This window comes from Rhinolophus hipposideros, assembly GCF_964194185.1.
Source record: "Rhinolophus hipposideros genome assembly, chromosome: 3".
Lineage (NCBI taxonomy): Eukaryota > Metazoa > Chordata > Mammalia > Chiroptera > Rhinolophidae > Rhinolophus > Rhinolophus hipposideros.
In genome coordinates this window covers 29,773,716-29,796,786 of record NC_138049.1, presented here as the reverse complement: position 1 = coordinate 29,796,786, position 23,071 = coordinate 29,773,716, and the positions used below count along the sequence as shown (strand labels likewise).

Here is a 23,071-nt window from a genome sequence, read left to right as displayed (position 1 = left end):
TCGGAAAAAGAGCCCTGGTAGGGAACAGATGTGATGCTGGGCTCAGATTATTAAGTGATGTTCAGAGCAACTTCCCATACTGTCACTAGATTGTCAGTCTTTGCAGAGTATGAAAGCCACGTCAAATGACACTAATTACTCTGGGCTACCCCCATGGATAGGTAAGGAATATTAAAACTTGGAGCAGATGCCATCAAGAACACCAGATTTCAGAGTTAGCAGGAACAAAGGATTGAAGTATTTCTGGTTCGGATAGAATATAATTTGTGAGACTCTGAATGACTCACCCTCACAAAATCTTTTCTCTGATCTCCTCCTGCCAAAAACAACTAGAAATACTGGGTAAACTATGTAAAAATATTTTTAAATGCTTTATAGAACAGGCAAGAATGCAAGTAATCTGTAGAAAGAACAACACAGAAAAAAACTCTGGAAAGGTGTGGATGAAAAAAGGGATTCTGTGGAAATTAACCTTCATGGTGATCTGATCATAATTTCCTAACTGGTAGGTCATGGTGGATAGTCATGCCCAAGGCATATAACTTCTTTACTAAAAGGCTTATCTTTGCCTTAAACCAGCCCTGTCTATTTTTCTTGTGCATCTAGGTTAATACACCTTTGAAACGCTCCCTTTCAGACCCCTCTTTTTAAAACATAGCCACCCTCCAGAGAGAAAAAATCTTAACTATCCTGTAATCTAGTCCTGTCTTGCTTTCTCCCACCTTCATGTAATCTTCTTTACTTTCCTTCTTTAATTTCAAGTGCATAAAAGAGGCTGCAAAATGTCATTCCCAGGAGCATTTGCAACTTTGTCACCAGCATATGTCATCAGTTTGGTTCAAATAACTCTTACAACAATTCTCTCCAGGTTTGGATGTTTCTTACATAGAGAAATGTAGATAATCTGTGAAGCTGGTTTTCACCCTCAGGGTCAACCTAAGGGACCTTACGTTTACATTTTGAAAATTACATGTTGTGTAGAGGACAACAGATAAAGCAAAGCATTTATGGGAATTCACTGAACAGATCTGAGATTCTAATGAACAACACTCTTCGGTATAAGATTGAGCAAGAAATAAATCTCCTTAAAGATCTAATTTACAGAAGATGATGTTGCAACTTTACCTTTGCCCTGGGAGAATGGGGGAAAAAAAATTCCCTGAGGCTTCCTTCATAACTTCAAGCAAGCCTGTATGTGGGTTTGAAATTCAAGTTGCCCATGTGTAGGGTTGCTAGATTTAGCAAATAAAAATAGAGAATGCCCAGTTAAACTTGAATAATTTTTTAGTATATGCCCTAAATGTTGCACTGAAAGTTACTTGTTTTTTTATCTGAAATTTAAATTTAACTGGGTGTCCTATATTTTATTTGGCCTATGTTTTCATAGGTCTCTACTTACCTATGAAGTATAAAATATAAAATAGGGAAATTTAATTTCCCAGGCTAATAGTGCCCCCTGGTGACATAGAAAAATCCCATGTCTTTTTTGGAGGAATGTAACTTCAAACCGGACTTCAAAGGATTTCCAATAATGCTCACAGTTAAAAACTCACAAAATGTATAAGAAATAAAGGAAATGTAAGTAGGAACCTGGAAAAAAAGCTAGAAAGTATAATCAAATCCACAAAGACTTCAGTGATTACGATTATCAGATACAGAATATAAAGTAACATAGCTAATATGCTGAAAGAAATAAAAAAAAAAGAGACTTGAAAATATGAGTAATATACTAGGAGAAAATACAAGCAGATTTGAAAAAGAACCAAATAGAGGTCCATGAATGAATGAAAAGTATAACACCTTCAAAATTCAAAAGTCAATAGCTGGGCAAACAGCATATTAGACCAAGCTGAAGGAAGGATTAGTGAACTGGAGGAAACATTTGAAGAACATATCCAAAATGAAGGCCACAGAGACCAAAAGATGGAGAATATAGAGAGGTTGAAAGGAATTGAGGATTAAGTCAGGATTTCTAACATAATTAAATTAGAGTTCTACAAGAAGGGGGAAAAAAGAGATTATAATAATAGGCAAAAAAAAAAAAAAAAAAGAAAAAGAAAAAGAAACAATGATTGAGTATTTTCCTGAGCTGTTGAGGGATACCAGTTCTCAGATTCAGGAAGCCCAATGTTTCCCAGCAGGTAGGTAAAATAAATTCATGCCTAGATTCATAAAAGTAAAACCACAGTGCTTCAAAGACAATGAAATGATTTTTGTTATATTTTTCAGTGAGATGATTTTTAAGAATTGTCAGAGAGAAGAGAAATTATGAGACAATAATAGTACGTAATAGTTTCAGTTAAAACCTTCTAGGGTCCTTTTGTTATCTGGGAAGAGGGTAAAGACACTAACTTTAGATTTTCATAAGTGTTCCTGTTAACTATTTAGGAGAAGCCCTTAAAAAATCAACATAGACAATATCACTTCCATATCACTAGAGGGGAAAAAAGATGGAATGGAGAGGGCGCAGGGCCTCTCAATCGATACAAATTAAGGCAAGGAAATTGGAGAGGGTTAACAAACAACAGAGGAACACACTGATTGTGGAGGATACCAGAGACCAGAGCTGAAGAATATGAAACTCTAAGCTCTTTCAGACAGTGAAATGAAGCTGCTGATAAATTTCTTGCTTCTGTCAGGATTAGCTCAAGGTTTTCGGTCAAATACTTTGCGATACAACCTTGGAAATTATGCAAATCAAATCTCTGCAAAGAAACAAGAAAAAAAAAAAAGAAAGGGTAGCCACTCACAGGCTTTGGCCCGGAAATTCCTAGATCATAGAATGAATTTCCTAGATTTTCCATTTCACTTACAGAGTTTAGCTGAGATGAGGCCTTGATTTGTAGGCATGGGTCAGTCAACTTGTCCTTTATTTCAGGAAAAAAAAAAATCAAGTACTAGGCTCCCTCAATGTGCTAACTAACTATCCAACATGAGGATTACTGTAATGGCAAGTAGAATATTTTAAGTACCCCAAAAGAGGTGAAAATAAAGTACAGGGGATTTCAGAATATTCCCATTTGATTGGGAAGATTAGATAAAGGGGCCATGGGAGATGAACATTAAAGAAAGGACTGGGAGTTTTTTCTACACATAATAAAGAAGACATTTTAGGTGAAGTAAACATCGTACACTAGAGTACAGTTGTTGGAAGTCTTCAAGGATGTTTAGGGAAATAGCAAATTGTTAATTTGCTGGATGTATTTGAAAGGTGTAAGGGAATAATAAAAATTCCCCATTCTCCCCCCAAAAAGTGTGTAGGGATTAATTTTAGGAGCCTAGAACGCATAGCTCAAGAACTCATACTTAATTTGGCAGTTATAATTGCCAAAGGCAGGCAGTTATAATTGCATGGAAGGCCTGCCTCAAAAGCTCATCACAGATGGCAACCTGGCTTTCCAAGTCCATGCTTGTAAGCACTCCACCATGCTGCCTATGCACAATGATGCCTATTTGTAAGGCCCAGTGAATTCTTGGCAATATATTAGGCACTTGATACATATTTGACCGTTAGAAACATTTCAGCATTTCTGATGATTTAAGAAGTAGAACCATGAACAATTAGAATGTACCAAGTGAATAATAAATCCAAAGCCAGGGCTTTGGGGGAGGAGATGCCTTTTACACTATACTACTTAATTTTCCTGTAGTTCAATCTGATATACTACTTTAAAAAGCCATAAAAATTAAACAAGTTTCTCTTAATTTGGTAAATTTACTTTTGATGTATGCATCAAGAAAATAATACAAAAAAAAGAAAAAGAATCCAAGTATATGTGTAAGTATATTTGACTGGAAAGCTAAACATAACCAAAAGGATCAAGATCTAGGGACTGTTTAAGTAATGATGGTATAATACAACAAAACATAAATATACTATAAATTATGTTATATATAAAAATAGCTATTTGAAAAAAATATTAAATAGAAGTGACATAAACTGCTGTTTATTTATATATAGAAACTATGTCTAATAAAATACACTATGTTTCTACAAAGTGATGAAGATTGAAAGAGTCAGAGGATCTTGGGAAGTGGATATCTACTGATGAAGGAAGTTTTGCATTTTGTTATAATTATTTTGGCTTTCTTTCATTTTATAGCTAGATCAATAGACAATGAAAGATACTTTTTGAATTTAAACTACAGAACATTAGGCAAAGAGCTGTTAGGTAGCGAATGTATTCACATTGATGACTGTAAGGAAATTCTTTACTATGTAAGGGAGAATAGACTCAAATTTCCTTTAATTCTGATTCTATTCCTTTCCAAAACTTTTCAACTTTTGCTATTTTTTTCCATTTCTTTTGTCATCGAATTCTTACATTACACAAAGAAAACCTCATATTGTAATTATCAGTTATACTCTGATTGGCATGCAAATAAGGGTAGTCTTGCCAGTGAAGTCTTGTGTGATATTGTTTGAAATATCAAATATCAATTAGACAACTAAAAAACAAGGAATACTTAAGTCAAATACACAATAATATGAAATTTGAAAAGATGTGAAATCTACTAACCCAGATATTAATACCTTATTACTATATCTGGGTCAGTATTCTCCCTGAATGAAAGATTTATAGCATGCATTTAAAATGGACAATAAGTTTAACGATAACTTGCATCAATATTTTCTAGCACATTAAGAGGACAATGAAACCAACAAATTATAATACACAGCCCTGATAACTCAGAAAGTGGAATTTCACATAGCTCTTAATACTTCTCTTTTAGTATTCAAAAAATCTGACTAGAGAGTAACAAAACAACGAACCATTAATACAAAATGGTCTATTGGAAAGTATAATGATAGTTTACATGATCTATATGATACAAAAAATAACGAAGGAAACATATGGTTTTGAGCTTAGGAATCTTGTAAGATAAACTATCAAATGAAAAACTAATCCCCAGCACGAATCAGATTCAAGAAGCCTAATTAGAGCTGTTAAACCTAAATTTTGCAATTTGGCATTTGCCCAAAACGTGGTAAGGAGCACTAATTACTTTAGTGTGTAAAAACAGAGATGATCCCAAAACAGTTTAAGAACATCATTATCTTCTGAATAATGATACAAACTAGCATATACCTCATTATAAGTTAATGATCCTTTGTTTGAAGAAAAATAATCATGCTCTTTATGAAAATGTTCTTACTGTGATTATTTCTTATTCTTACTCAGAATGAAAGAAATGTAGTAAGTTGTAATAATTCAGGCAGCTGATGGAAGTGCACAAGAAAAAAAATGATTCAGATTGTCATCATAAAGATGGTGAAAGTGTTCGCTAATTCATAGTCGCCTAATTTTCTACATCCACACATTTTCCCTGGGCAACCTCATCCAAACCCATAGTTTCAATGACCTATGACCTATTTCGTACATCTATAAAACCTTCAAATCAAGATTCTTCTCTCAGTGTCTTCTCCCAGCAAATGACTTCACCTGTTTTCATCAAGAATACTGACACTTTTAGAAAGTAGCTGCCTTAACCAAGACACCTTCCAAACACTTATCAGGATCCATCTGTTCCAACTTGCTTCCCTCCTGTCTCTCCTAAGATCAATGCCTTCATCTTTAATTTATACCCCCAATATTACTCAATCGGTTTTTCTCTTTTATTGTATTTCTCTCTTTGATAGTTTGTTTCCTGCTCCCTGCTGCCTATAAATCTTTCATTTTGTACAGCTCTCAGAGCTCCTTTCTATCTGCCAGATCGAATGCTGATAAATTCATGAATCATTTAATAAAGCCAATAAGATGTTTAAAATTTACTCAGTTGAATTTTGTTTTTTAAAACTTTCAATCCACTCACCTTGGCAGTGTACATTGTCCTCCTGGGAGAAATAGTGTTGTTGTGTGTAACGGAACATGCTATCTCAATGAATTCTGTCACTCTCAGAAGGCCAAATAATCTGCGACATCACCCATCCTGCCCTAGCCCTTAGGCAAAATGTAATCCGCAGGGGAGGAATTGGTCTTCTAGTTTGCAAGAGTTGTCACCCTGAGGACTGAGGGGATCCATCATGGCCAAGTGATCCACCAATCAGCTGATGTCTGAAGAGAGCAGCAGACTTCCTGGAAAGGAGACTGGACCAGGGGAGCTCAAGGACTGGGGATAGGGACAACCTGGAATGATTCATTAGTAATGTCAGACACCATTTGGAACCCAACATGTATTTTGGGGGGATTTCACAAAGGGCTGGAGCTCTGGCATGAGCAAGCAGGTTTATTTATCTATAAAATTTAGATATTAATGTTAATAGCACCTAATTCTTAGCCTCAGACTGGAGAAGCTTTAGGACTTTATCATGTTTCTCCGAAAGTAAGACATAGCTGGACAATCAGCTCTAATGCATCTTTTGGAGGAAAAATTAATAACATACAATAAAATAAGACTGTGTCTTATTTTACTATAAGATCGGGTATAATATAATTAATATATTGTATTATATATAACAATATAATGTAATATAATATAATATAATATAATATAATATAATATAATATAATACTGGGTCTTATATTAATTTTTGCTCCAAAAGACGCATTAGAGCTGATTGTCCGGCTAGGTCTTATTTTTGGGGAAATATGGTAAGATTACTCACGATATTATTTCTTTTTTTAAAACGTGTTTGGGTGTATAGCTTTATTTTTCTTTTTTTTTGGACAAATCTGAGTACTTAAGCATATCTGATACTTATGAGTTTTATTCATTTAACAACTCTTCACTGAGTAACCTCTAATCACTTGGGAATAAGAAGATGTTAAAACAGTCTCTGCTTTCAGGTAGTAACTAGGAAATACATGATAAGTAAGTATTGTTTAGTAAGGTTTGATATACAGGTAAGTTATGGAAATTTGTCACCTTTACAAAGGGAAATTTATGGCCTGCTTTTAGACCAAAAGGGGAAGGCAGAGCGTTCTCTGTTTCTGCTGTTTATCAATGGCCTTCAACTCAAAATAATCCTTATGTAGAAGTGGCATGTTTTGGGGGGCATATTCTGATCCCTTTTGATATTAATGTGGATTACTTTTTGCAGCTTTTAGTTTATTATTCATTGCAGTTATTTGTGTTTCATTCTCTATTAGGTGATCAATTCCTTAAGAAAAAGACCTCTCTTATTCACCTGCTCACCCTCAGGAGGGAGCTCAGGCATTAAATAATTAAGGGAACCTATTGTACCTCTCTAATCAGTCCATAATTGCTATGGGTGTGCAAACCAAATACTCAACTTGCTAGAATTATTTTAATGTGAGAGTAACAAGCTTTATGACTTCTTGTGTATGATATATTGTGGTTGTGCTGAGGTCTTTGCCTCCATCTGCATTCTAGGATGCATTCAAGATAAGCCAAGTGTTATTATTTGAAAACAGAGGCTAGATTAATTTGAGTAATGCACCCAACTAATTTCCTTAGTGCATGGTTTCCTTGTACTTAAAAGAAAAATTCAGTAGATTTCTGTTCCAAGGTCAAAAGGTGTTTTTTTTAAAAAAATAATTAAATTGCTTTTAATTCCATTTCACTCACAACCAGTGCTTTCATTTGCAATAACTAGTAGCTGGTTCCCATTTAAGCTGTAGGCATGAAACCATTGTTAAAAATGTGTGACTGCTGCAATTTGGCTTTTAAAAATTAAAAAGCAAAATAAATATCTAACTGTACAAATGACCAAGGTGTCGTTCCTGTACGACTGGCTCTTTCCAAATATTTTGAAAGCAGAACTCTGTGTTTTGCAAGCTCTCTGCAAAACTAAACACAAAGATCCCCAGGAGACCGTAGGCCAGGAAATGCTTCCAGCTGGGTCCCAATCTCACCCTTCAAGGCGTGGGACTGGAAACGCGGAGCCACGGGAAATCATCGAGGGCAGCCAAAGGCCGCAGGGGGCCGCCCCGCTGCAGGGCGGAGGCGGGAAGCGAGCCTTGTGGGGCGGAGAGGAGCCCTCGCTCTCCACGGCGCGGGGTCACGGCTCCCCACCCCTCTCCACTCCTTCGCGCAGCCCGGATCCGGGGACCACCGGCGTTTCGGGGCGGCCCTTTCCGCCCGTCCCAGGCGCCGGGCCTGGACATGCAGCTCCAGCGGGGACTGCGGCTTCTGGGGCGCGGGGCCTACGCAGGTCCAGTCGCCGCGAACGGAGCCCCAGCCGTCAGCCGAGTCCTCCGCCCCCGCGCGCCGCCCGTGGGCTCCCGGCCCCGCCCCGGCCTCCGCCTCCGCCTGGCGCCCCGCCCCTGGCCGCGGCGCTGGGCAGCCGCCCCCGCTGCGGGCCGAGTCCCGCCGCCCGCTGGCGCCAGAGCCATGGAGCACCCCGGAGCGGGTGAGCGGGGGCTGCGGAGCGGGCCGGGTGGGGAGGCAGGAGCCTGGGGCGTGCGCCTCGCCCAGCTCTCGCTGCTGGGAGGGCTCCTGCCGGCGTTCCCAGCGCGGGCATCGCGACCCCTGTCCCGCCCCCAAGTCTCTTTTTCCATCTTAACGGATCTCACCTTTGCACGGAGGAACCCAGTGCCACCGCGGGTGTGATCGGTGCACGCACGGTTGTTGCGGCGGGAAGGGAGGGGTGTGGACCCGGCCTAAGTTTCAGTTTTCATTCCCGCTTTCTGCTCTTGTGACCCTTAGCACAGACTTCATGTCAGCACACAACCTGCGATGGTGTGTGGGCATCAAAACCCAGAAAAGCTCTATTTGTTTTTCTATGTCACAAACATTATAGACCTGACACTTTTCGTTTAGGATTTCATTCTAGAGGTAGAAATGACCTGAGTAAGCTGGCGCCAAATCCGTAGTAGGGCCCAGAGTTAATTTACAGTTTAGATCAGCATTTACTGTGAATTGAACTTTGCATACAGCGTGTTAGGAAATGGGACTTTCGGTGAAAGGGACCGAAAGCTAATCAGAGAAAAAGTGCTCTTCTTTGTGGTCTTTATAGTATAAAGGCAAAAAAAAAAAAAAAAAAAAAAAAAAAAAAAAAAAAAACCAAACAAACTAGAAAAAGTATTATAACGTTCAATTGTAGTATATACCGTTTCCCCGAAAATAAGATCTAGATGGACAATCAGCTCTAATGCATCTTTTGGAGCAAAAATTAATATAAGTCCCGGTCTTATATAAGACCCAGTAGTATATTGTATTGTATTATTATATTGTTATACCCAGTCTTATTTTACTATATATTATATAAGAGCCGGTCTTATTTTACTATAATTTTACTTATTTTACTATATTTTAATATACATTACTTATTTTACTATAAGACCGGCTCTACGTTAATTTTTGCTCCAAAAGACGCATTAGAGCTGATTGTTGGGCTAGGTCTTATTTGCGGGGAAACACAGTAGTAGCTGTGAGTGCAGATAGGTTTACAGTCATTATGGGGATGAAATGAGAAGGCCTTGTGGGTGGCTTTGGAGGATTTGAGTTTTTGAGAGGACCCGTAGCATATCTGGGTCTTTTCGTTATTCATATTAACAAACCTTAAGATGTTTTTCAAGGTTACTGTTTCCTTACATTTCTTTTCAGATATTAACTTATTTTGTCCATTTCTCTCTTAATTTGGACTGTACTTTGTTTTCTTTTTATGATGAGGAAACTAAAGCATGGGGTTTAAGCGACTTGTTGATTATCACACAGCTCTTGGCATTTACCCAGATGTAAGATGCTACTAGTTTTAGTCAGTAAGCCAGGTCTAGCACGGATGGTATTGACCCTTTCTATTGATTCTGGAGAACTATATATACCTAGTAGAGTGGAGTCTTCCTTATTTTACTATCCAAACAGAAAATTTGCATTTTGTGTGACAAAGAGCAAACCGTCTATCCTTTTTTCCTCTATTGGCCTGTCTATGATGAAGTCCTTTGCTGGAGTGCATTTATATTTGAATATTAGTGTATACTTAATGTATAGTTTTATAATACATTTTAAATGTATGCATTAATTGTTTTCTTATAAAAGTAATGTTAGTTCTATTAAAAACATTTGAATAGTGGAAAGTGGAAACATACAAATATACTGAATACAGCTATGTCAGCATTTAGAAATAATTTATATCTTTTAGGCTTTTCCTATGTAATTGTAATCATAGAGCATATGCAATATTATCTTTGCTTTTTAAAAAGCTAATATTATAATCTTTTTTGGTGTTGTTGCAGTCTGCATAGCCATTATTATTTGGTGTCATTAGAGTGAGTATGCTTTGTTTAACCATTTCCCTATATTAGGCATTTAAGCTGTTTCACTTTTTTCTTTTTTCTTTAAATAAAGCTGTGTTGAGTCTGTGTTGACATATGTGACAGATACCCAGATATATCAGTGAGAAGAACATTTTCATGGCTCCTGATCTGTTGCCAGACTGCCTTCTGAAAGGGTTACCTCAATTTACAGCGCTATAAACTGTGTATGTTAAGAGGCAGTAGGGCATGTTGCTTGAAAGGACAGGTTTTGGTGGCAGAGCAACTGGATTTAAATGCTAGCCCCAAGACCTAGCTGTAACCTTAGGCAAATTACTTAAGTGCTCGTCTGTAAAATCAGTAAAATAATAGTACATCCCTGATAGCATGATTGTGTGCATTAAATGAGTTACTATTTGTAAAGTGCTTCCTGCTGTGCCTAGTATATAGTACATGCTCAAATGTCAGCTGTTGTTATTAGTAGTAGTAGTAGTAGTTTGCCAATTTCACCTCATCTTTGTTATTAATGCACTTAACAGCATTACTTTTATTTGAATTTGTACAAAAGGGTTTTATTTCATTTTAACTATTGTTAGACTAGAATTTAAGTACTCAAAACAGTCAACTTATCATATAAAGGCTTTATTTTAGGGTCGGTTATTTTAGGTAGTTTTCCAAAAGGAAAATATTTATACCGTCTGTAAGAGAACGTGTAATTGTGATGGATGTGTTTGATTCATGTCTGCTAGCCTTTGCCCAAAAACTAAAGTTTAGGGAATTGGAGGAAGGCTTCTAGATTTGAACCCTGTTGAGAAACATTGCTCTATAGGATGACCCGCAGTTCTTTCAAGAATTACTTGAAGTGGTATTCTCTTTTTCTTTAGTTAATTATTCATATCTTCAAAAATTTTCAATTGTTCCGTAATTTAATGTAACAGTTTGTATTTCACGTTCTAGACTCCTGTTGATTTTGACATATTACACTCAAGAGTTTATATTAGTATGTACTTTGTTCAACAAGATGTAGAATAATATTGAACAAGTCATATTACACTTCAATTTTTATTTTTATGTCATATGGGATAGTAGTAGTATCTTTCCTTCATTCACTCTATGAAAATGAGAATCTGATGTGCTGGAGCTGCTGTTAAACACCAGGAAGTATTTTTCTCATGGACGTTGAGATAACTGTATTGCACTAAAGCTTATGTGAGTTACTAATCACTCCCAAATGTGCACTTTATCCATTCCCTACAAATATATTGATCACCAGTGGGAGTTGAACACTGTACTAGGCATTGAGGAATCAAAGGAGAGTAAGAGACAGCCTTAAGGAACTTAGAGTAAGGTGATCAAGCCGAAAGGGGCGTAACTGTGAATAGCTCCTCCTTTCACTTTCAGAAGAGTCATGCTTTGGGTGGTAAATTATATGATCCCTTCAGCTTAGAATCTAATAGGGAAGGCAGACAACTGGACATCTATAACTGATATATTTGTTCTGTGCCTGGCAGAAGCACTAGGCATCTGGAAGGAGACTGAATTACCTAACTCAGCCCTGAGCTAGGGATCAGGAAAGTTTCCCTGACAGTAAACGTCTCATGGGAGTTTTTACTTTTCAGTTGATTGTTCTCAGCCGTTAACACAATCTGTTATTCTACTGTAGAACTAGAATAGGGAGGAAGTGAAAGGGAATCTTCTGGGGCATTGGTTTTCAAACTTCCATCGCACATTAGAATTACCCCGCAGAGCTTTAAAAAAAATAACGATCTCCAGAGACTGTGATTCCATTGGCCTGGTGTGGGACCAGATACTGGTCATTGAAAGCAGGTCCTCAGGTGATTCTAATATGCAGCCCGGATTTAGAATTTTCCGATTAGGGCGACGTTGTCATCTAAGCGATGGGATCACTACTGGGGCCTAGAGAGATTACATGACTTACTGAGGATCACACAGCTGGTGAGAGGTCGGGCCCATACTAGAATATCTGTCTCCTGATTTCTCGTCTCAAACCCTTTTTGTTACAGCCACCAGCTTGCCTTGCATCATTACCTGAATGCGACTATTATCACCATTGTCAATGCATGATTCCTTTTTGGTATAGCCAGAGTGATTCCCATACCTCTTGCTTTCTAACTGTTGTTGATTGAGTTCAACATAAACTAAGCATTCAACTATTTCAAGAATTTTTCTCATTTAAAAAAATGACTACATTTAATTCACGTTATTTAATTCTTGTTCTTGCCTTCAAAATATGTTATTAGAGCACAGAAGTCAGCCTCCCTCCCCCATTCTATTTCCAAGTGGCACAGGGACTTTGGAGCTAATGTGGATATGTTAGTGTTAAATGGGTCAATTTCATACTACTAAGTTCTTTTTCCCCCAGCTTTATTAAGGTGTGGTTGACAAAAATGTATTTATTTGAAGTATACAGTGTCATGATTTGATGTGAATATACATTGTGGAATGATGACCACAATCAAGTTAATTAGCACATCCATCACCTCACATAGTTAACTTTTTTTTTTGGATGAGACTGCTTAAGATAGATTCTCTTAGTAAATTTCAAGAATACAATACAGTATTAATAACTATAGTCACCATAGTCACCATGCTGTGCCTTAGATCTTTAGAATTTATTACTGATTTCTTAGATTCAGAATAAAATAGAGAAAAAAGTTGGGTTTCTTTAATTTCATTTTGATTTTCATTCCGTCTTGTGCATATTTAATTGTACAACTACCACTGCTAGTTTTCCAAGTATAAGCTACATGGTCAATGATGATTCTTTATGTGTAACTGCATGTGCCCAAAAGTAAAAGTTATGTATTTATCTATTAAAACTTTTGTTTAAGTGTAAACTGCACTTGTATTTTTCAATGCAAGCATAGAAATAGGAAACATTTACTTGTTCTTACAAATTTCGAATTGTTTTGTTTATTATAAGACTCGTAGTAAACTGGAAGATTTTTTTGCTTGTTTTAATCATTGAATTTCCAGAAATGCATGTTTAGAGCCATGTATTTTTGACTGAATTTCCAGTGTTAATGTAATAATGGAGAGAAAAAATTTAAGTCTTTATTGAAGAAAAAAATTATGACCAGAACTTATACAAATGAGAACATAGTGATGTTGTTAAAAGTAAACATGAAAAAGACTGACAAGACCTTGTTGATTTACCATTTTCAAAAGGAATGTGAAAAAATAGAGGTTTAGAATTAAGAACATATAGCTATAAAAGATCATGAAGCTTACTGATTAACTCAGTCTCTTCATCTGAGTTGAGTACTATGCTTCAGAAAATTATTAAAGCTGTTTAGCATAAAAACTATTTTATAAAAATGTGGACTATGGCATAAATAATATTAAGTAGCTTCACAATATATTTAAATACAAGTTGTACCATTTCTTAACAGATGTTTACTTATATTGAATTCAGTTAGATTAGGATATAAGTTAAATAAGTTAAATAATACATTTTTCTTTTTGTGATATGTTAAAGGAGGAATAAATTCCAGTGAGTGTGAAAATGTGTCAAGGAAAAAGGAAATGTCAGAAGAATTGGAAGCCAGTACTGTGGATTCTCTGGTAGATATGCCATTTGCTACTATAGATATTAAAGATGATTGTGGAGGTAAGTACTTTATTAAATATATATGTATTTAGAAGTAATGAATAGTAAATTTAGTGATACAGATTTTTTTTCTTAATAAATTACTTCACCTTAAACACTTGTCATGTTTTGAGTTTGGGGTGTCAGTTAATAGTTATCTGTTGGTATTTTATTGTCAAAATTTTCACAGATAATGCTAAGACACGTCCCACAAAATTTTAGATCAGATCATTCTGTACTTTATAGCAACATCAGAAAATAATGGGCCAGAACATACCATGGTGTATAACCTCTTTCTTCATCTATCCTGGAGCCATTGCTAATTTTAGCAGTACCCAGCCATCTCACAAATGTTTACTGGCCCTGGAACATAAGCCAGGCACTTGCTAGGCATTGGGAGGGTCACCAGTGAACAAGACACACATTAGCCCTACTCTTCATGGAGCTTAACAGGCTAGTGTTGAAAATAGTTCAACTTTTAATCAACTATGCATTTATTAAATTGATTGGACCTTGAGAGCTCCATCCATAAACTGTAGCTATTCAATGCTTACTTGATTGAAATACTGCTGGGACTACGTGAATATCTAAATCTGAATTTCCTGTCATTGTAAAAACAATACTGTACATGATATTTGGTGTTACCCCCACTGAAAATGTGACAGGTTTGCCTATTATCCAGGTTACTTGTGAATCAGAAAATAAGGGAAAGCAGCAATGTATTCCAAAAATATTTATTGACTGTATACTCCGTGCTACTCACTGTTTGTGGCCTTATGAAGAACTTTACTATGCTTTGATACAGTTTTACCTTAAGATGATTGGGGGTCTATAACTGGAAGCTCCATAAGAAATTATTTAGTTCAGTGTCTTCATTTTTGAGAAGAGGAAGTGAGACTCAGAGAAGTTAAGTAAATTAGCTGAAGTCATGTAATTGAAAAAATTAGTTATAGAATCTGTGATTTCTGATTCATTAGTCATTTCTTTGATACACATTTATTGCATGCCTAGGTGTTGGCACCAGATATTGGGAATATTGGAACACATGACAATATTGAAACGCATTACCATCAAGAAACTCATAACATCATTGGGGAGCCAATACATCAACAGCTATAATCCCATAAGATGAATGCCATCCAGGATGCTGTGGGAGTACATGGGGCAAGGATGTGTGTGGGAGGTGTCTCACCTGGAGGTGGGAGTAGAGGGTGTCCTGGAAGGCTTCCTACAAGTTTGACAAGAGTAGAGGCCTGATCTCTAAGTATGAACTGTCCAGGGTTCTTTCCTCTGTGCGAACTGTCCTTGAACTTAACTGATCATCAGAATTTTCTGTGGACTTATAATATAAAAGTACAGATTCCTCTTTTCCACCTCTGTGTCAGACCAGGGAACCTTTTTTGTTTTATTTTTTAAAACATCCCATGTGATTCTGACCCTCAGCCAATCTCAGAAACCCCACTGCTCTTTATCACACTGTATTTTGATACAGTAAATCTAATTTATATTTTGGGTAGGTGTAAAGAGAGTAGGATGCTTAAAATGTATGAAATCCCTAGTATCTTATTAGTCTATTTTTCGTATTCCATAATCCAAAGGGAAAAGGACGTATGAAGAGGTGTTTGCTCAGGGAAGGCATGGGTTTTCCATCTTTTCCCTTACAGCTGGCCTGTAATGAACAGCTTTTGTGGGGTTCACAGCTGTTAGAGAAACCTTTATTAAAATAATTGGTAAACAATTCTAAGTAGAGGAATTCTAAGTAGAGGAAACTATTAAGTAGAGGAAGATACCCTTTGGAAATGAGAGGCAAGAATAGCAATGATTTAATCATGTTTTCCTCTTAATACTCTACTTTTTGAGCAAATAAAATGAATATATCTAAGAAATGCAATCACTTCTTTCTGACTTCATTACTCTGTCTAATTTGGATATAAAAATAAAGAAGAAATCTCCTGAGTAATAATGCCTAGGGTTTCCAGGCGGGAATTCCCACTCATTCTCAGGAATGTTTTTCTCTTTCCCGTTCTCGAATCCTGAGAAAAGTTGGTCGGGAAATCGGGAAAATTGGCTCCTTGAACCCAGTAATACCCACAATGGGAAATAAACGTACCACTCACAATATCTCTCTTAGACATTTTTTTCCTATTTATTGCTAGGGTTTCCAGCCGGGAATTCTCGCCCATTCTTGGGAATTTTTTTCGCTTTTCCGTTCCCGAATCTCAACAAAATTTGGTCAGGAAATTGGGAAAATCGGCTCCTTGAACCTAGGCAGTTGGTAGTATTGGCCGTCACTTTGTGGAAACGATTCATTGTGGAGAACAGAAAGCAGTTTATATCTCAGGATTAGGGAACAGGAAAGCAAAAAAAATTCCTGAGAACAGGCGGTAATTCCCGCCTGCAAATCCTAATCATGCCAATGTGCCCATGGTGGGCATCTCCCATCCACTCTTCTTCCCTCTGAGCCCTGTTGCAGTTTCTGAATCACTCCCATTGGAGTGCTCGTAAGTTAGACTGGAACAAGACGTTCAACTTGTTCATCGTTCCAGCTATAGGTACTTCTGACTTACACGTATCTAATACATAGGAAACAAACTACTTCTGCTAGGTATTGAGAGTGATACCACCAGAATCCCAGAAAGTAAATAGTATTTCTGTAGCTACTGTATTCTTATATCTGCACTGGTGAGAAGAAACAATGGTCCCTGGGACGAGAAAGAAGGAAAGGGATTTGTCAGTGGTTCTGTGGTCCATTCGTGCTTTGAAAGGTATAGCTGCTGCTTCAGAGGATGGGCATTGGGAAGACTTGCGAATTCTTCATACGAATAGGAATCTTTTCTCTGCATTATATGGTACATTTTTTATCAAAGAAATGACGTTATGCACGTAAATTAGGGGCTCAGGTCCATTTTTAGCTATATAGTATTATGCCACTTTTTGATAGTTCAGACTTTGTCAGTTAAAAGTTTTTGTGGGTTAGTCTAGACTCCAAACCACTATGCATAATATTACTTTTATGGGAAGATATATTTCAAATTCCAAGCTCCAACTGACACAGTCAATGGTATAAGAGAAACAGAAAACCTGTGTTTTAAGTTTTGGTTACTTCATTTTTTTCTTGTGATACCTAGGACACTTAAACTGAGCTGGGCTTCTTCAACTGTTAAATGTGGATAATCCCTCATGGTATTACTGTACATATCAAAAGAGGTAGTCTGTGCAAGAAGGAAAATAAAAAATGCAAAATAATGTACAAATGCTACTTGTTAAGTCTTGAAACATATCCCGTAGTTATTTGGGGACAACTTGTTCTCCAATTTTTATAATAGCATTTACTAAAACACTAAGGAAGAAAAAGTAAAATTCTTTGCAAACCAGAAATTTGTAGTTTTTGTACAGTGAGATTTTTATAGAAATGTAAAAAAACTGGGATTTCTGTTGTCAACCCCTAAACTCTTAAGTAGATATAGTGATAGTATTTGTGTTTAAAACACAGGACAATTAGTTTGTGACTCCAGTGGATTTGGGACTTTCTCTTACATTTAGTAACATGGAAATTGAATCAATTGAATGGCTCTGTGGTAGACAGCAACCTTAAAATTCTCAAGTAGCTGGTTGTTTTTGGTCCTTTCAGTTTCCTTTGATGGGTGGAAATTGTGAGTTAACTGCCAAGAAATTCTTGCAGATAGAAACCCTGGCAGACTGATGGGGAAAGTAGCGCTAGCAAGAACACCGTGGGAAGGGGAATCCTTGCCAGTAAGAAAACTCCCCAAATGTTTGTTTCTGAGTGTCTCAGTGGTCAATTGTGTTACCTTCAGTGTGGGTATCATTATTAGGTATTGTGTGCTCTGGCTGGCCGAAATGGGTCTTGATGTTTTTTTTGTTTTGCTTTTGAGAAGAGACTACATGTTAGGATATTAAAATGTGTTAGAATATTATGTGAGAATTAAAATATATTAGCTATATATATGCATATATATTAGAATATAAATATATATTAGATATAAAATATCCAAATGCATACATAAAAGAAAATCTTTTAGAAATGTTGAGGAAGCCATACGAGTATAACCTGAGTCACGCCTTCCAGCTTTATAGGTCAGACATGATCTGGGAGAAAATCCAGTATTAGTGAGTTGTTAATGGGATCTGGATGGGTCTGTTCTCTTTACAAGGGGAAGTGTCAGTGGTCAGTTGGTTAGAAACCCAGTAAACCATGTTGAAAATTGGTATGCTGTTAGTCCTGCCTCTAAAAGTTGAGTGGGAGTCTGTAATGGAGAGTTCCTCTACTGCTGATGGGAATGTCTTACTGTGCTTCCCATAGAGTGTAAATTTGTGGAGAGCTTTAGTTTAATTGACTCTACTCTCTTAAGAGAATCACAGTCTTTACCAAGCCACATTTAAATCAGGATTCAAAATAAAGTATTTGAATGAGTATTTTTTTTGTCACATGCCTTTCTTTCCTAAGTAGAATTCGGTTCTCCTCATGTTGAAATTATTATATTTCTTATTTTACCTTACATAGAATTTTAACCTTGTAATTATTGGTGATTTTAGCGACATGGAAAATGATAATTTTGTTATTTATTAACTAATACTATTAGGTTGCATTTTAAAAATCACTTTGTTAAATAAGTATTTTAAAATATCAGTTGAAACTTAACCTTTACCTGAAAAAAAATTTTTATAGAAAAATGCTGTATCAAAAAAGGATAGAATCTCAATACCTTGTATAGTATGTGATTATCTTCAGTCAGTTTTTAAAAAGGATAAGTTATGTTTTATGCCTTCTCTGTAATTGATTGGGAAAGCATATTCCAAATATTATTATGAAAGGACATAAGGTAAATTTTTGTCCAAAATTATACAGAAGGTTGATACTTAAACAAACAAACAAACAAACAAAATAACAACAGGAAAACAAATAGGAAAGCCCAATAGATACATTAACTCATCTAACACATAATTATTGAGTGCCTGCTATGTACCTGGTACTATTATTTGTGCTGGAAAAAGGTTGTCGAAGATAAAATACAGTTAGTAAACAAATATATGGAAAGTTCTTTAACTTCTTAAGTATCAAAGGATGCACCTTAAAATATGATTGTGACTTACCTGATTGACAATATCTTTTAAAAATAATACTCAGTGATTTTCATGTCATATCTACATTGCTTCAGACAATGTGTTTTTATAGTCATTTTAGAATGGAGTTTGTTGGGATCTCCAGCAATGTTCATACATAAGGTAGAGACACTCATGGGATTCCTAGTATAAGGGCATGATCTTACTTGTGGAAACAAGTTTAATTCATAAATATGTGTGTCACAATGTTTTTTAAATAATAAAAATATTGGGAAAAACCAAAATGTCCAAGATTAGGGAATGGTTGAATAAGCTAGACGAGTGCCTTAAATTACATATTATGCAATTATATATTATGAAAATAATATTTCTGAAAACTATTACAGGGAACGTTTTCTATATAAAATGTAGAGTGAAAAAGTCGTGGGAAATATATGTGCTGTTTGTTTATAATTGTGTAAACACTTTATTGATCGGTCACTAAAATTAATAGTGGTTGTGTTGTGATAATAGGTTTATGAGCGAATTTTTTGTTCCTTTCTCTGATCTTCAAATTTATGAATGCTTTCTTTTTTATGAAATGCTACAATTAAACATTTTAAATGTGGTTAAAACTTGCTTGTAAAAGTTGTAAGCTCCATTGATTCGATAGAGAGCTGCATAAACTCATTTCTCTGATGTTATCCTCTAAGGTATTCCTAATACTGTTAAACTGTGGTAGTTAAAAGTGAGGGTTGTGAGGCGGCTGGTTTGCTCCGTGTTTAGAGGCGAGTGCTCATAACACCAAGGTCGCTGGTTCGATTCCCAGATGGGCCAGTGAGCTGCGCCCCCCCCCCCCACAACTAGATTGAAAACAAATACTTGACCTAGAGTTGAGCCGCACCCCCCCTACAACTAGATTGAAAACAATGACTTGTCATGGAGCTGATGGGTCCTGGAAAAACACACTGTTCCCCCAATATTCCTCAGTAAAAATTTTTTAAAAATTCCTTAAAAAAATAAAAAAGTGAGGGCTGAGGAATCAGACTGTCAAGTTTCAAAATTTGCTTCTATACTTTCATATTGTGTACTTTGAGCAAGTGTGTAGGCTCAATTTCATTATGTGTAAAATTCACATTATAATTGTAGCAATCTCAAGAATTGTTGAGAGGATTCAACTCATTAACATAGGGAAAGTTCTTATAACATTGTGTGTGGCACAGAACTAACCCCTGTAAAGTTTTATTAATTTAATCTCACCAAATTTTTTTGCATAAATATATTTGCTAAATTAAATATTAAAAAAATTTCTCTTGAGCAATAATTTTTAATAATATTGAGTGCTTCCTGAACAATGCTAAATTCTTCATATTTTCTTATTTACTTACTTACTTTAACTTTTTTTATTAAGTTCTTCGTATTTTCTTAATCCTCATAGAAACTCAATGTGGGCGGGAGGGTAAAATTCTTTTCTTTCTTTCTTTTTTTTAGATGTTTTATAGATTTGCCAAAGATTATTCAGATAGTAAGGGAAAATAATTCTATGAAATATAGAAGGTAATATTCTAAGACATAATTAAGGAGTTTGAGGAGTGATTACTTCAACAACTTTGCTTAAGTAATACAAGAAAAAAGAGAAGATGATCAAAACAAAATCTAGTTTATTCTGAGCTTTTTGGCTAGGCACAAGTGTGAAAACAATCTACCAACAATAACAGATAGACTACTTAATTAAATTAATTTTTCCCATAATTCATTCCCTTGTAGTTCTTTGAGGGAATAGAATGACATGTAGTGCTTTAGGTGAAAAAAACAAATGCATAGGTCAGAAAGTTACAGCGTTTGTCAACAAGATCAGATTCATTAGAGCACATTAAATGACTACTGAAATCATTGTGAAAATTAACAAGTGTAATAAATTAAATTTATGAGATGGGTTTACAAGCTCTATTACAACTCATTGTTTTTTCTAAACAATAAAGTTACTCTAAATAATCCAGTGAAAGACCCAGGGCATATGGCCAAAGCTTTCTACATTTTGCTCCTATGGTCACTGATCTTTAAAGTTTTCATTAGTAAACTAAACATTACATGAATACTTTGTTCATTATATTTTTATATGAACTAAATAAAAAGTAATAGAAAATTGCATTTTAGAACTTAGATTATGATTTCAATGTTAGAAATAAAATGAAGTTCAGTAAGGAATAAAGGGATTTTATATTCTGGCAGTACAAATAGACTTTACAAATAAAAGACAAAGAAGATGTGAAAATAGAAGAAAAGAGATATTGGGTTTGATGTTTAACAAGTTGACTATAAATCAGAAGGATTTACTGAATTAAAAAGAAATATATTACAAGGTTAAATAAAACTAGTATAGCAATAAATACTCATGGGATTCTTCTTTTTTGCCTGGCTCTCATCAGGTATTTTTCTCTGTGATTCCTGCCAAAAGAAAATTTTAGGTAATCCAGTTGAAAAGAAAGTTAAATAGTTATTGGTAAGATTAGAGGAAGCTAAGGGAATTTAGAAATACCCTGCGCTTTATTTTTACCAAGAGGTTATATTCTGAACTGGGGATTTTACATTATGCCATTCTCATGATACCAGAATTGTTAAGAGTTGTTATACATTATAACTAATAGTATCAACTTCAGAGATTATGATTTTCCTTCTCGGGATGTCTGCAAAATGGATTTATGGAATGATTGAAATGGCAAAATAGTTGCTACAGACAGGAGGACAATTTAGTTTTAAACAAATAAGGTATAAGACAACTTAAAATTCTGAAAGTTTCAGTGGTGTTTTAATTACCATGTTATCTGTAAAATTGGCATCAAAATTGAATCTGTTCCTCTTCATAGTATTGTTCGTATTGAGTAAAATACAGCAAAAATGATTATATGTCTTATATTCACAGTAAGAAATACATTTTATTTTGCTACCAAATACACATGAATATGCAAAAAAACCTCAAATTTCATGAAGCAATGCTTACACTTACCATAAGTAATGTACTGTCTATATTAATTCCGTTCCATTCCATTTCAGTCCAGTTTTTAAAAAGTTTTTTTCTTATAAGTTGGTTTCATAACCTACCAGTGGGTTGATACTTGCAGTTTGAAAAAGGAAAAATTAGAATATAGGTTAAGGATTCTCTTTCCACTATGTTAATTTTATTTAATTCTTTATTTAAAAAATTTACCAGGAAATGTCCTAATTGGTACAGTTAACAGGTAGTATCTTTATCATAGGTCACAGAAAACTAGAACTAGAAGATATCCTAGACAGAGATTATCAGCCTATCCCCTGCCTCTGGGTTGTGTGGTGTTTTTTTGTTTTTTTGTGTGTGTGTTTTTTTTTTTCAATTTCACTGTAGAAACTTTCAAGCATATTCAAAAGTAGAATATTAGAATGAGCCTCATGTATTCATCACCTCTTTCTCACTGGGTTATTTTAAAGTAAATCACAGACATCATTTTATCTGTAAATATTTTAGCATGTATCTTTAAAAGATAAGGAATCCTTTTTAAAAAGCATATCCAACATATCCTTAACACACCAAAAAATAACAGTAATTCCTAATGTAATCAAATATCCTGTCAGTATTCACATTTCTCCAAATCATAGTATTTTAAAAATTGGTTTGAATTAGAAACCAAAGCGCATTCATTATATTTGATTGATACATCTCTTCAGTCTCTTTTTGTATATAGATCTTCTCCTTTTTTTCTTTTTTTGTATATGTGTTTATTGTTGAAGAAATCAAGTTGTATAGAAGTATCCATATTATGGTCATTTAACGTATTTCTCTGTCTTTTGTATTTCCAGTGAACTGGAAGTTAGATTAGGAGGTTTGATTACGTTTTGAAATATTGACAAGAACACTTTAAAATTTTTTGAATTTCCTATTGTGTGACATCAGGAGGCACATAATATTTGGTTGTCTTGCTTTTTTTTTTTTTTTGCTTTTTTTTTAGTAAAAAAAAATGTAGGGTTTTACATACCCTTTTAATTTGTTTTTTAAATATTTTTAAGGTTTAAAAGTGTTTGAAGTTTGTAATTCCTAGTAGGAAAACATTATCTGAACAAATGCCCTATGGCAAACCACTGTAACATGTTACAGCTGCATTTGGGGCAGAGGGGTAGGGATTCTCTTCAAAGCACCCCAGCTTTCTTCATGAGAAGGTCAGAGGTACACTGGTTTCTATTCTTGAGACATCCGCTGGGTGACCTACGT

General features: G+C 35.4%; 1 protein-coding gene across 3 annotated transcripts in view; it reads left to right on the top strand.

The window, feature by feature from the left end:
* Nucleotides 1–6,672: 6,672 nt before the first annotated feature.
* Nucleotides 6,673–23,071, top strand: part of AKAP7 (A-kinase anchoring protein 7) — a 110,675-nt gene continuing 94,276 nt past the window's right edge. For all 3 annotated transcript variants that reach the window (XM_081045234.1, XM_081045236.1, XM_081045235.1), the window contains exons 1-2: nt 6,673–8,314; nt 13,657–13,788. In XM_081045234.1, coding sequence (XP_080901360.1) covers nt 8,068–8,314; nt 13,657–13,788 — 379 coding nt within the window. In that variant the 5' untranslated portion in view covers nt 6,673–8,067. The remainder of the gene's footprint in view (nt 8,315–13,656; nt 13,789–23,071) is intronic.